The sequence below is a fragment of the Urocitellus parryii genome, chromosome 9, assembly GCF_045843805.1.
Source record: "Urocitellus parryii isolate mUroPar1 chromosome 9, mUroPar1.hap1, whole genome shotgun sequence".
Lineage (NCBI taxonomy): Eukaryota > Metazoa > Chordata > Mammalia > Rodentia > Sciuridae > Urocitellus > Urocitellus parryii.
Window position 1 is genome coordinate 14,021,873 of NC_135539.1, and position 15,495 is coordinate 14,037,367.

A 15,495-nucleotide genomic window follows, 5' to 3' on the forward strand; every position below is an offset into this window, starting at 1 on the left:
TTTCTTTGGTGTTCCTGATTCTTAGTCATGTAGCCTGGCATTAGTGTCTGTGCATAAGAAGGAACAAATACTTCCTCCAATTCTTACAAACTGATTTGGGCTGCTTGGGGTTTTCTACTACATATCTGGGGGTGAGGAGATTGTCTCTCTTGGGTCATAGTCAAATGCTTTTGGAGTCAAATCGCACGGTTGCTGCTCTTCCCGCAGTGGGGTCCACAGTTGGTGAGTTAGGGGACAGGCATGGATCCTGTCTGGTACCTAGGTGTGGAATCAACTCTCTCAAGGACATAGGTAAAGCAGCTAGTGCTGGATCCAGGGTCAGTTTCAGAATGCATAGCCAGTAGTTCTGCGGCCTGGCTTGTGGATAAGTGTGAGTTCTTCTAGGTCTCTGCAAAGGCTCTGGATGGATTTCTGAGTGGGTCCTTGGGCAGGCAGTACTGACTCAATCTGAGATTGATAGGGACTGGAACCAAGTTGCAGCACCGCTTCAGGGTCTACAACAGAGTCCAGAGTCTTTGGACTGATCCCTGGTGCCACAGGTAGGAGTGTCTTCTAATAGGCCACGGGCCAGGAAACCTGCTCTCAATCTGCCTCTGAGAGAAAGTGGAGCTGAGACACGGGGCTCTTTCAGGATCTGCTGCAGGACCCAGGTTTGTCAAGTCTGCCCCAAGGGCTTAGATGAGTAAGTCTCTCAGCTTGTTCCTGGCTGGAAAGAACTGCTTTCAGTCCATAGCTTTGGGGTTGAGGCTTGGGGCCCTTTCAGAATCGGCTGTACAACAGAGATGGATAAATGTGTCCCCGAGGCATAGACAGGCAAGTATCCCAGCAGTTTCCTGAGCAGAGAAGATGGATTGGGGAACGGAAAGAGGCTGAAGACAAGATTCAGCCTTTTCGGGGATCTTCCGTGGTACTGAAATTTGCCAGCTCTCCCCAGAGGCTGACCCAGGCATCACTCTGGGTGTGTGTGAACAAGGAATGATCTCATGCTGAAGCTGAGATGGTCGGAAACTGAGTTGGAGGGCCATTTCAGGGTCCAGAATTGAGACCAAGTTGGATAGAGCTGCCTTCTGCTGCACTACTGGTGTGTGCCTCTCCTGCTAGGCCCCTTGGTGGATAGTTTTGCTTGCAGAGCAAATGCCAAGTGGGACTTCAGCCAAGTCAGCGAGGGAACGGGACCATGTCCAGGTCTGTAGCCAGGATCATAGCCAATGAGTCTGCCTGGGCTTGGATTTACCTTGGCTAAATACCCCTCCTGGGTTCTGGGCCCCTTTGGGGGTTTCACTAACTCCTGCCTGAATCCCAAAGCTCCCACACCAAGGCATTTTTTTATTTTTACCTGTGAATAGCTGAGAAATTATTGTTGCTGAAGGGGGAGGAGCATGAGCCAGCTTCTTTGGTTGCTGCTGAGAAGTTGATGGTAATCTGAACCTCTGTTCACCTGTGTGTCACATGTCATTTTCCTTTGTCATCTTTCACGATTTTCTCTCCATTTTTGATTCCCAGAAATCTGATTATGATGATATGCCTAAATATCATTCTTTTGTATGTGTGTGTTCCTCCTGTTTGGGGTTCTCTGACATTCTTGGAACTGTGAATGTATATCTTTCACCAGAATATGGAAAATTGGGGGGGCCATTATTTCTTAAAATATTTTTGTCTTTTTTGGGGACTCCAATTATACATGCTGTGAAGGCTCCACTCATTCTATTTTTATTTTTTTTCAATATTCTTCCCTCTGTTCTTTAGGGTGATAAATCAAGATTCTTTTGATCTAATTTCATTCTTTTGATTTGACTTTCTTTAATCATCTCCAATCGGCTAGAAAAATCTATTTGGTTAATTTGTAACTTAAGTTCATGAATGTTTTACTCAGCAAATTATTCTCAATTTAAAATTTTATTTCTTGTTTAAAAATTTTTTATTTGTTCATTGCTTGGTCCCCAGGCATAATCATTATAGCTTTAACACAGATGTTAAAGTCCTTGACTACTAATGCCAACATCTGAGCCATTAGTTATCTACACTTATGTCACATTTCTCTTGAGAATGCTTTTTCTGTCTCTAATCATTTTCCTTCCTCCCTCCCTCTCTCTCTCCCTCCCTCTCTTCCTTCCTTCTCTTTCTCTCTTTTTTAGCAGGTGGTTAACTTGGCCACACTCAGACTCCAAACTCTTTACCTCCGATAATGCCTAGCAATTAAAAACTCCACTCAGCTATTCGAATCCAAGGCTCCATGGACTCTGTGTATTTCCACAATCCGCCGGTAATTTGGGCAGAATTCTTTCATAGAATTTGTGATTTCTCTTCTCCCACTCTCTTTAGATTTTTTCCTTCCTAAAAAAATGAGAAACTGGTAACAATCCCACTTATATCTTCCAGTTGTAGATGACCAACACATTCTGCCTGTTCTGGTTGCTCTCCAGAACATCATGATGTAGCTTTTTAAACATGTTGTCCATCCTTGATAGGTGGCATCAGTCAGAAGAGAGTCCTCCAGATTATTCACCCCTCCATTACTTGAAGTGAGAGCTCTGCAGTTTAGTCCTAGTTGTGAATTATTTAATTAATCTCTGCCACTCACTGACATTTACCGTGAGTGTACACAGAGATTTTTTTAAAAAAAGACACACAAAAACTGCTGTTTCATAAGATAGCTGCAGGGTTCCCAGAATGATGTCAGAGAGCTTTTTGGATTTGAATCAGTTCAAGCCAAGCTTTGTTCTGCCCCTGGGTGTTTTCACCTGCTGAACATGTGGACTTTAGAGATGAAGACAAAGTCTGATTTGCAAAGAACTCTGTATTCTTTGGGTTGGAAGTTTTCCCTAGGATGAACTTGTTCTACTAATTGATCATGGTGACTAAGTTCTGAATTTAAAGCCGGATAGATCTAGGTCCACATACTCTTTCTGTCATTTCCAAGCTTCCTGGGGTTGGACAAAGAGCTTAAATTTGTGAGTGTGAATATTCTTGTTAATGCAATAGCAGTACTAACATACCTTCCACGTGAGGTGTAACCTTATATGACTTGAGACACTGCAACACAGTGAACCGTAGATATGTTTGAGTCCATATGATTTAATCATGGAAACTTTGAGTCTCAATTTCTTCATCTTCATCATGAAAAGAAAACACCCATCTTGTGGCTTTAATGTACATTTGAGCGAGATGATGTTTATACATGTCTTCAGGCAAGAGGTGACTTGAGAAATAATCGAGAATCACAGGCTTGGGGACAGGAGTTTCCCCTTTGCTAACAAAGCAATAAAATCTTTTTTTTTTCTTTTTCCTCGAAACTATGTCCTTGTTATTGGATTGGCATCAGGGATGAGGACTGAACTTTTGGGAACAGATTTGGCAACCCAGGTGGGACCCCAGAGCGGTTTTCTTGGGCCCAAGAGCAGTTTTCTCCAGCTTTCTTGGGCAGGCCTGGCTCTCCAAGGAACCCCACTTGCATGCTGAGGATTCAGGTGGCTGGTGAAGTTGTGGAGAGCCACCTGCAGGGGAGTTAGGAGACAGAGGAGTTTGCTTCAAGAGGAACAGAGGAGCTATTCCTGTGAGTAAAGGGGAGGACTCAGGGATTGTCCTAGCAGCTGCTGAAGCTCCTTTTGAAGGTGGGAAATCCCACCTTCTCTCCCTGAATGGCCCAGGTTGCTCCAGTGTGGTCCACTTTGAGAAAAAGGAAACTGAACTCAGTAAAGTCGTGACACGCTTGGCCATCTGGTAAGTGCCCCAGTGTGCACACTGAGACCCTGGATTTCACACATCTGTTTTCTCTTCATGGGAACATCTGGTCCCTCTTTGTAGGGGCATCTGTGGAGTCACTGGTGTAGGGGTCATGGTTAAGCAGGACTCTAGGGATATTTACTCCCTACTGGTCTGTTCTAGGTTCTCATTTGTTTGTTGACCTTGGGTTTGGGAATGCCCTCTGATTATCTGTTTGTGTTTGTGTTTTGTTTGTATCTGTTACTGCCCCTTTTGAGACATGGCCAGTACTGCATTGATTATCCAGGTAGTCTCTTAGGAAAGATCTTGGCTGGTCAATTTAAAGGCCCCTATCTGTCAGCCATAGCTTGGGGGGCTCTTCTCTAGTTGTCTCTGTATTTCTTTTCTGAACAGTCTTGCGATTGCAGTTGGTCTGTCAGAGGAAAGTAAGTTTAAGAACGACCATTTGAAAAGCACTTGCCATGTGCTCAGGATTGGCAAATGTCTTCCCAACATTATTTCAAATAGTCCCCCACCCCAGGACATAAACCCCATTTAATATTGAATCTGGGATGAAAAGGGAAGACAAGAAAGATCTCAGCTTACCATCTACAAGTTTAAGCAAGTCTAAGATCGTGTTTTTACTGTAACCATCTGGCTTTTGAATAGCTTTCTGGATTATTACACAATCTTTCAACTTGAGTTGGTCTCTCAAAGGTAAAGTAAGTGGAAGAAATTTGTACACACAGGTCTATCTGTTTTAAAGGTTCCTGTCTGGCAGCCCTGGGTTTCGGGAAATCTCTCCTATCTGTGTGTTTTGTATTTGTTCTTGATCCTTTAAGACATAGACCATGCTACATTGATTTTACTGATAGTCTCTTGAACAAAGAGATGTCAGCTGAATAGGTCACCTATAGGTATAAGTCTGTCGAAGAGAAAGAGGGTTTGCTATAATAAAATTGGCTATAATCAGCACAAAGTGATTTAATTTTAATAGACTGATATGAAGCAAAGTCTGAATCATTTATCTTCTCTTGCCTATCAAGATAATTCTCCTGTATATGTTAGGCTTTTTTACTTAAGTAAACCAAGTCTTAAAGGAATTAGGGTTTGAACCTGTTTGAAAGCCTTTTAAAAGATTACTTTGTAACTGGTTAAGTAAACAACATATTTTAGGTTATAACAATATAGTTGACACCCCAAATATGTGACTAGGCATATGTATGCATCTGAGAACTCTGTCTAAGCCTTGTCTAAGTGTTATGTAAAATTTATAAAATGAAAGTTTATGTAAGTTTACCAGCAAGATAACCAGTAAGTGATCTCCTTTATACATGGTATCTGACATAGAAGGGCCACATTATCATTTTGAAGACTTGTCATATCTGTTTACTCTAACTCCATTTCTGATCATTAACACTGTTTCTTGCATGTATAAGGATTTAAGGTTATTCTTTGATTTTTTCTTAACCCATGCAGCCCTGTGATTATTGTTACCATACACTATGGGTTCTAAACTGTACTTTAAAAGTTAAACTTAGTTAAGTGTAAAGCTTAGGGAAGAGCCCTTTACCTAGTTTGTATTCTCCAAACTAAAATTGCCTGTAGCAATAATCTTGGATTAGGATAGAAATAACAAATCTGGTTGCTATTTATTCATGTCATTTGCTGTTTTATAGCCGGATAAAGTAACCTGTTGGGTCAATAAGTTATTATATAATTTTGTGTGTCATTTTTCACTGTGGAATAGGAATGTAAATATATTTTTGGAAGGTAATAAGGAGAGTCTAATCAGTTTAAAGGTGACATTGTGATACATGAAAGCATTTTGCCACTTTTTCCACAAAAAGAAAGTTGAAGGCTAAAAAAAAAAAGAGTTATTTATTTTCTCTCACTACTCCCCTCTCCTAATAACCAATAATAAGAATACTCCTCTTACTGTGTGCCCACTCTAAGCTGTCGCTATTATACATATATTATCCCCTTTCATTATCACAGTAATCATATGAAGTAGGTGCTGTCATTTTCATGTGAAGAAATAGAGGTAGAGCATTTCTAGAGCTTTGTCAGGGTCTGTGTGACATAGTAACAGGTAGTAGAGAATTCCAGCTCTGTCCATCTGACTACCATTTGAAAAGCACTTGCCATGTGCTAAGTATTGGCAAGTGTCTTCCCACCATTATTTCAAATCGTCCCCCCACCCCAGGACATAAACCCCATTTAATATTGAATCTGAGATGAAAAGGGAAGCCATTGATGTATTCTAGATGAAACCACACTGAGATTTTGTCATGTTCTTAAATGCAGAGGCAAATTATTATTATTTTTTTATCTTGGAGATGGATGATAAAGTTGACCAGATAATGGAAAGACAAAAGAATGTTTCTCCCAGTTCCTCAGGATAAGAAAGATCTCAATTTACCAACCATGTCTGTTTCTTGGTGGAAGATACCAGGATTGGAAATGGGAAAGTGCTCCAGAGAGGCAGAACATCATTAGGAAACTTGAACAGGTGAAACCAGCTTAAATAAAACCAGGGCTCAAGTCTTATTCCTGCCCTATAGGGCCTCTGGGACCCTGGACATGTTACAGAATCTCTGCAGCATCCACTTCTTCGTATAGGAGTCATGACCAACCATGCATGTTACTGCAGATGCCCAAAGCCTGAGATTCATTTTTTTTCTTGTCATCTTTAATTCCCTATCAAAACCAACAGCAAGTCCTTCTAATGGTAACTCAAAAACATGCTCTATGTTCACGCACCCCTCTCCACCTGCATTCCCTTGACTCTTGTCAGAACCGACATCTTACTTGCTTAGACTATAGCAGCAGCCTCCTGGCTGGAGACCCATTACCTATTCTTTTTTTAATTTGCATTTATTCATTTATTTATTTTTTGTATGTGGTGCTAGGGATTGAACCCAGGGCCTTGTGCATGCAAAGCAAGCTTTCTACCATCTGAGCTATGTCCCCAGCCCCCTTAGCCATTCTTGACTCCTTTTAAAATCTCTTCTCCAAAGAACTGCCACAGTAGGCCTTGTAAATCTAGCCATTTCTTTTTCTGAATGTTTTACTCTCCAATTTTATTTCAAAATCACATAATCAATAAAATTAGTTATCAATCGGATCATGTCTCTTTCCCCTTAAAATTGGGGGAAGACTTCCCATTGCACTTAGAATAGAATTTGACCTCATTATACGGATCTTAAAAGTATTTCCTGTTATGCCTTCTGCCTGTGTCTCTGACCTCATTCTTGATCACACTTCTCACTCTATAACCTGCCACACCAGCCTCCTAGCTGTTCCTTGAAGCCATCAGCCACCAACCTTTGTAGGTGCCTTCTGCCTGACAGTCCTTTCCCAAAGCTGGCTCCATCCCCTCTTCTGACCTCAAAATGTCACCCCTAGTAACACCATCCTCTTGCCCTGTTCTATTTTTTGTCTTATGTCACCATATGAAATCCTTTTAGCCATTTAATTGACATTTGGCTTGTTGTCTTTTGCCTTTCTGTCATGAGCATATAAAGTCCTTGACAGCAGTGACCTTGTCTGACATGTTCACATTATGGCCACACCTGCAAGATGCTCCTTAAGTCCCTGATGGATGAATGAATGAATGAACCAGAGGTTGGTTATGAGACTAAGGAGGACAGCAAGTATCAAGGACCCAGATTGACAAGAGATTCAACTCCATGAAGTCATTTTGAGAAGTTGATGGAGGGACTCTCTGCTGTTCGATGATGTCCCTCTCTCCACTCATGGCGTAGAGTGATTATCAGCTTCTCCCGTGACCTAAACCAGATGTGTCTGGGTCACTTCCACCTGAAGTTTGCTGCCCAGACTTAGAGTCCAGTGGCCCCGGGCTAACTAGAGGAGAGGCTGCAAATCAGAGAAACAAAAAAAGAGATCTTCCAAGAGTTCCGTCTCCACAGTCCACCTGTGCCGCAGTCTGGCTGGGCACAATTCAGGAGCCACTTGTTAAAAGAAACGAACTTTATTTTTAGAGCACACACACACACACACACACACACACACACACACAGCACCACACAGCTCTTCAGGAATTCCCTCAGAGCCCAACTGCCACCACCGGCTTCCCACAAGCCTCTCAACCTCCCCCACCCCTCCTGCTCTTGAGGCCGATTGGCTGGGTTGCATGGGCGGAGCCAAAAAAAAGTCCCCCAATGAGCAGCTCCGTGGTCTGAAAGGGCGGGGAAACAGCCCAATGAGCATCACTGCAGAGGAGCCAATCAGTTGGCAGCTAGAAGTTTGCTGGGGCCGCTGGGAGCCAATCATCAGCTGGCAGCTGGAAGTTTGCTGGGGCCCCCTCGGCTGTGGCTCTCAACACACCTGTTGTGAGAGATGAGAAATCTGAGGCAAAGAGGGATAAGAAACCTGTCCACATCACAGAGCTGGGAAATGGTAAATGTTCTACTCAAGGCTGGGCCCAGAGCCTGTCCTCTTGACCATAAACTAGTCCTACTGTCCCACAGGGGACTCCAGGATGTATCTCATGGGCTCTTCCTCCAGTCTCCATTCTGTCCTCGAAAGAGACCTCTGCTTTAATAACAGGGTTTTCGTACTTTGATACATTGGGGGTTTAATGAGTAGCCAACCTTCTTACCTGTGTAAGAAACTAGACTTGACCCTCAGCCCTGTTGCCAGGGATCTTTAGCGGTGACTTTGAGTGGAGGTATTGTTCCCCCATACTCAGGGGCGACTGGAAGGCCAAAGGTGTTTGGGAAAGCTGGGCCAGAATCCTGGAAGTCTTCTCTTCTCTAAGAACCACCCCCACAATGAAATATGGCTCCAGTAGCAAATTAATAGTACAGACCAGTACCTGTGACAACCCAGGGTGACCAGTGCAACCTCCATCTCAAACCTGTGTCTAATGCCCAGGCCAGGCACTCTATAGACTTTCTGTCACACAATTCTTTCAATAGTCCCATGGAACAAGCATGAGACAGGAGGAGGATCGCAAGTTCAAAGCCAGCCCCAGCCCCTTAGCAACGCCCTAAGCAACTCAGTGAGACCCTGTCTCTAAATAAAATACAAAATAGGGCTAGGGATGGGGCTCAGTGGTTAAGCACCCCTGGGTTCAATCCCCAGTACAAAACAATAAAGAGGTCAAGGGCTTCCGCAACAGCCTTCTTGTAAGTGGCTGAGCCAGAATCTCAGCTCTTGCATTTTGTAATGCACTCAATTGTCTCTCCTAGAATCCCAGATTAAGACAGCAGCCATTAACAGTTTTGCTCAGCACGGTGTTATGTATTTCATGAATTGTCTCATCTAATCCTAAAACACACACACACACAAGAAAAAAAAACTTGGAAAATAGGTATTGACAGTTACCATTCCAGTTTCACCCATAAGGAAAGTGAGCCACAGAGCAAGGAAGTCAACAAGATCTGTCATGTGTTAAGTGACAACCCTGAGGCTCAAACCCGGATCTTTCTGCCTCAGGGCGCAGTACCTACCTAGCTGCTGCCACTCAGCTGTCACCAGATGAAGACATGAGGGTGTGGGGCTGGATGAGAGAAGCCAGTTAGCCACAGACAGCTGATGAACATGCTCCTCTGGTTATTATTCTTGCACACCAGGGTCATCCCACAAAAGTAGGAGGTGACTCTGTAGAATCTGTCTCTCTAACTGATTTTCTCTCTTAGAGACCTGCAACTGTGTTCTACCCTGTTCTATTGGGCGTCTCCTCCCCCGTGCTGAGTCAACCAATTCCTGACCAGTTCTCCGCTCAAGGTTCTTTGCAGCCAGGATCCAAGGTCTGCCGAGTGTACTTGTCTGGAGAGACCTGAGCACAAAACAAAGCCCTCTTTCCTATTCCTGTTGGGGACCTAATCCAGCTGTGTGTCCTCAACAGCACCAGGTAAGATAGAAACAGACTCTAGCTTCTTTGAAAGCATGTGTGTATATGTGCGCTTGTGTGTGTGTGTTTCACAGAAGCCCTGAACTGAAAATCCAATTTCAATTTTTAACTGCCATTGACCAGTTAGGTGACATTTTGGGCAACAATCACTTAACTTCTCTTACACTTCATTTCTTTCCCTGAAAAAATAAGGATGGTGATATGGGGTAAGAAGAATAAATAGGACCAGGCACAGTGGCCCACGCCTGTCATCCCAGCAGCTGGGGAGGCTGAGGCAGGAGGGTCTCGAGTTCAAAGCCAGCCTCTGCAAAAGCAAGGCTGCGCTAAGCAACTCAGTGAGACCCTGTCTCTAAATAAAATATGAAATGGGACCGGGGATGTGGCTCAGTGGTGGAGTGTCCCTAAGTTCAATCCATGGTATCCCCCCAACCCCGCCGCACCAAAAATAAATAAATAAATGGGAATACACCATGTTCAGTGGAGCCCAGTGGCTGGCCCATAGTTTACCCATCAGGCAACTCTGGCCGTGGTGGAATTGGGTGGGGAGTACAGCGGGGGAGCCCGGGGACCGAAAGAGAACTTCACAGTGCAGAAGTTGGTCCACTTTCTATTAAATGAATGCCTTCATTCATTTTCTTTAAAAAAAAAAATGTATCTAAGAAGGAGTGTGTCTGGCTTTAGAATCACTGAGAGTTGAAGGGCACTTCAACATGCATTGATTGAGCTCGTATTGCATACCCTACTCAATGCTGGAAAACTGGGAAGTAGGTGTTATTATGCCCCCAAGTTCAGAGACATGAACAGTTGCAGAGAGCACCCAGATGGGGATGGGGGGGCCAAAAGTCAAACTCTGGCTCTGAACTCCAGGATTGCCTAACACACCGAGAGCTGTTGCCTTCTTAAGTAGCTTACTGAGTTCAAAGGCTGTGAGGTCAGAGTTTGATTGCAGAAGATTTTGAAGGCACCTGAGTGCCTGCACATGTAGTTTGGAGGCCAGCTACCTCTCAAAGCCAAGTCCAAACTTGCCTTCAGAATAGACTTTAAACACCTCAAAGACTGTTCTTTAAAGCCATCTTCATAGAATGTTCTTGACTGAATGTTTCAAATGGGTAGGAACTCTCTCAGTCTAATTAATCTCTGATAGTATCTACAACCATATGTGGCACATCCACAATAGATATTTTAGAAATTAACAAATATCTTTTTCTATAGTTCAATCTATGGCCATACTGGGTTTTCTCTCCCTGGTTTTCTGAATTATGACAAAGAAGGAAAAAACTAACCATTTATTGAGTACTTTCCTATGTGCCAAGCACTATAAGCAACAGATGGAGGACAGATATAGTTATTGATATGCACATATCAACATAGTTAGAGATAGTGATATGCATATAGGTACAATTATAAATATAGATAAAATAATAATTATGAGGGTAGATATAGGTGTAGATACTGATGTAGATAGAGACATAGGCCTAAACATAGATGTACAGATATAGGTATTTTTGACTTTTTCTTTCTTTCTTTCTTTCTTTCTTTCTTTCTTTTTTTTTTTTTGGTGGGGGGTCACTGGGAATTGAACTCAGGGGCACTTGACTACTGAGCCCCATCCCCAGTCTGTGAGTCAGTGTCTCACAGAGTTGCTTAGCACCTCACTGTTACTGAGGGTGGCTTTGAACTTGGGGTCCTCCTATCTCAGCCTCCTGAGCCGCTGGGATTACAGGCATGCACCACCATGCCTGGATGACTTTTTAGTCTTCTTAACATCATGAATCAGGTTCCTCTATGTCTGTACATATCGGTGCAAAGTTGGACCTGTTAGTTTCTACATTCAGAAACCGAGCCCTACTTCTTTTTAGGCCCTATTCTAGAGGTTGAAGGGTCATTTCTCTAGGCAGGGCTTCAGCAAGGTTCCCCAGGGAGAGTGTTATCTACTAGCTCATCTTCTGAGAGTGTGCATCTGTGCTGGGTTGATGCAAAAACGCCTTTCTCAGGATGTCTTTACATCACCACCACGAATTCAGGCAACAGCTGCTGCTATTCCTGTTGAGGTTTGCAGAGGAGGTTCAGTAGGCTGCTCACAGTTATGCAGGTGCCCAGCACAGGGGCTGGAAGTGGAACTCTTTGATCCCTAAGGCCACATTCTCAACTGCCACACTCCTCCTTAGCTGGGCACCAGATTTGGCCGTCTTGCATAATGAAGATTAAATTCGAATTGCAACCATAAGATGATGATGTCAAAGTCATTTATTCTGTATTTGATCAAGAGGGTTATGGGTTCATCATGATTGCAGTAGCAAATTACCACAGTCTGAATGAAAGACATTTTTTTTTTCTCCTAGTTCTGTAGACTAGAAGGCCAAAGTCAAGGTGGTTTCTTTTGAGGCCTGTCTCCTTGGCTCGTAGATGGCTGTCTTCTTTTTCTCTTGGCCTTCTCCCTCCAAGCATGTCGGTGTCCTTATCTCCTCTTCTTACAAGGCAAGCAGTCATTGTATGAGGACCTATCCTAAGAACCTCGACTTAAGAGACCCTATCTCTAAAAACAGTCCCATTCTGAACTATTGGGGATTATTTCTCCAACATGCCTTTTGGGGGAACACAATCCAGCCCAATGATGAAACAGGTTTCATTTCATATGTCAACTTGATTAGGAATGACTCTGTAAAAGACCAACCCAGGGTAGATCTTGTAGATTCACTCAGTCTGGTAGGGAAGGTATTGAAAGGCTAGCAGCTTACACCCCAAGGATGGTGGTGTATGTGTTTCAGAATCCGTATGGCCTCAGGTGACAGAAATCCAAGCGAGGACATGGCTGGCTCACAGAATCAAGGGTAAATTAATTTCCTCATTATATCTCTTGTTCTTTAGCCACTTATTAAGGGGCCATTTGCACTGTCTTTGGAGCAAATAGTGAGTTAATATTTAAGGAAGACCCCCGAGGTCATATATGTAGTAGAAAAATAGCAACTGAGTTTGGTGTTCTCACTCTAAACCAGCTCACATCTGTGCAGGGAGGTGTATGTTGGGGAAAATCACAGAGGCGGAAATGAAACGGTTCTGCTGTTAAACTTGCCTTGCAACTTTGGAGATACCCGTGTCCCTCCTTAGCTTAGACTAGGGATTTAAAGCTCAAATGTCAACAGGGGCTGAGCAGCTAAGGTTACTGAAGGAGGGAGGTGCGATAAAACAGGGAACGGTGTGAACTGGGTCAAGTTGGACAATGTCCCATGAAAATGAGGCAGACAGTCCTCATCCCCAGCCGGTTGGTGCCAGGTTGAAATAAAAACCCAGTGTTGCTGGCCATTACTACTCTTATCAATCTACTCTATGACGCTATTGTCCAAGAGTATTACTGTCAAAACTGAGGGAGGGTGGCCTTGTGAGTGATAAAGTGTTTGAAACTTGTTTGCCAAGTGGAAAACATCTATCTGTTCAGTGAACATTTCCATGGATAGATCCAGACGTTGCCCTGTAGCCCATAAATATGCAAAATTATCATTTGTAAAATTATTATTTGTCAATTTAAAAATAAGATTAAAAAAAAAAACAACAACTAACAAGCATCTATTCCATGAAGACCCTATGTCTAGGGCCTACACCCTTCAATATAGTCACTCCTATGATAAAATTAGAGTCAGTTGGAGTCTTTAACTCCACAATCTAGTTATCATCATCAGTTAGTCCCTCTCAATCCAGTCTGTAAAATCTAAAGCTAACTTCCAAACACAGAGTCTCTGAAAGGATTTTCTAACAGAAAATGACACAAAATAAAGCCATCTTCATGGAAAGGTAGATTCTCACATAAGCCAATTTTCATATTCAAAATTCAAGAAGAATCTTAATAGATGAGAGTTCTACTCCCATGTTGAAAACATCTTTCAGGCTCCAGAACGACCAACAGGTTTCCTTTCGTGTGTTAACTCGGATGGATCGGGAATGGCTGCCCAGGAGAGCCTAGGGAAGATCTCATGGGTATATCCCAGTCCAGTGGGGAGGGGGCTCTGAGACTAGCAGCTTCTTCCCCGAGGATGGTGGCGTATGTGTGTTCGAATCCACACGGTTTCAAGGAATGGAGACCCAGTCTCAGGCAAGGAGGAAACTGTTGGCTCACAGAGTATAAGAGAGAGTGGCAGAGGCTGAGGGGCCTCTCAGGAGCAATATAAAGCAGGGATTTGAATGTCTCCAGAATTCTGCTGCCCTCATCTCCATCTCTCTAAACATAAGCTTCCCTCTTTTCACATGATAGGAATCATAGACACAGTTCCCCAAATGTGCATTTTGGGGCTTCCCCTAGTGAGAGTCAGCCATATCTATTCTTTGAGCGTGCGCGCACACACACAGAGACACACAGACACACACACACACACACACACACACACTCACACACACACGGAGAGGGATTCTGATTGACCCAGATTGGGTTCATAACATCATTAGAAATGACTGCACAACCCTGAACCAAACACCTTTAGTCAGGACATAGGGTTATCTGAAGACGTAGCCATTTCTAAGGGGAACCGCCAGACTAAATATGGTGGGAAGAGTGGTCTCTGGGGTACAGAACTTCCAGAATGACCCGTTTCTTCCACAAGGAGAATGGCTGGCCAGACGGTTGCCATCTTTGACTTAAATCCAAAGTTGCTGAAGGAGAAGGCCACCATGAATGCGTTACCAACCTCACGTAGCACATTGTACCCCAAGATCCCCCAGTGGAGGAGATAAATCCCCACCTACATCAATAAGCTGTGCCTTCCAGCCCCTGGTGGACAGAAACAAAGCTTTCACTCTAACCAGGAACTGAGAACACTCATCCTTTTTGTGGGAACGTTTCCTGCTGCATGGTCAACCGGTAAGCCGTCTCTTCCCAAGGCAGGTGGTGACCTGAGAATTCCGTGTCCACTTCCTGAGGACTACCCCACTATGCAGTGGCTGATGAGATTCCGGATCCTCTGTGGCATCCACAAATCCTTCCACATCGTCCACCCTGCCCCTCGGCAGGTGGTCCGCCAATCTTCATCAGGACTTAGAGCCCCAAGGTGGAGTGACCATGATACACCTGAGGAATTCAACTTCGCCAGCTCAGTGGTGGACTACTGGGCTCAGATGGAGAAGGTAAGAGTGCATTGTGTTGAGGGCAGAGAGAGGGTCCGTCTCAGAGGCCTGATCTTGTTTTTATTAGGTGTGTCCAGAGAAACTAGTCTCTGGGGCCTCCAGAATATTCCTCCTCTAGCACATGGCTCATCTTTTCCCAAGACACAGACCAAGAGCAAAATAGTGATGGCACAAGAAGTTAGAGTGGACAATGGGTGGTGTGTCCAGCTACTAAGTCTCAGCCACACTGTGAAAATCCACCCAGAATCCATCTTTGTACAAAGAGAGAATTCACCTGAGATGGAGTTGGAGCGGATAAAAATTTTTTTATGAACCCCATGAACATGCATCCATACATTATTATTCGAGGCTAATATGCCTTCTCAAATGTCTTTCTCTCCACCCTCTTTTTCTTCCTTTTTCGAAATTTTCATAATAACCCCAGACTGTCCACATCCAGTTATGCTAGGGAAGTGGTATGGGTTGCTGAGAGACCAAAGAAACCTGGAGGTGGTATGTGAGACATAGGGTTAATTAAAAACGAGCTTATAGGGAAGGTCCTAAGGTGATGCACTAGACAAATGGCACCTCCATCCCTCATAGGGCTTTGTACAGTATCGTAGATTACTGGATCCTCCCTACAGTGCTCTGTTTCACACCAGTTACTGCGGGTGGAGGGATTTTATTGGTTAGTGTACATAAATAGTGATATCATAGTTTGTGATATCAATGGAACATCATTGTTCCCTTGTATAACCATAATTTCAAGGAGTAGATTATCTTGGCATATGTGTAAGAATGCAGGTTCTACAGATAACACG

At 43.7% G+C, this 15,495-nt stretch overlaps 1 protein-coding gene across 3 annotated transcripts in view; it reads left to right on the top strand.

The window, feature by feature from the left end:
• Positions 1–597: 597 nt before the first annotated feature.
• Positions 598–15,495, top strand: part of Acsm1 (acyl-CoA synthetase medium chain family member 1) — a 40,755-nt gene continuing 25,857 nt past the window's right edge. Inside the window, exons 1-3 of one of the 3 annotated variants that reach the window (XM_026402472.2) lie at positions 598–650; positions 9,369–9,583; positions 14,453–14,695. In XM_026402472.2, the coding sequence (XP_026258257.2) occupies positions 14,504–14,695 (192 nt within the window). In that variant the 5' untranslated portion in view covers positions 598–650; positions 9,369–9,583; positions 14,453–14,503. Of the gene's footprint in view, positions 683–9,368; positions 9,584–14,452; positions 14,696–15,495 lie in introns of all 3 variants that reach the window. The other 2 variants (XM_026402475.2, XM_026402473.2) reach the window with 2 other exon arrangements.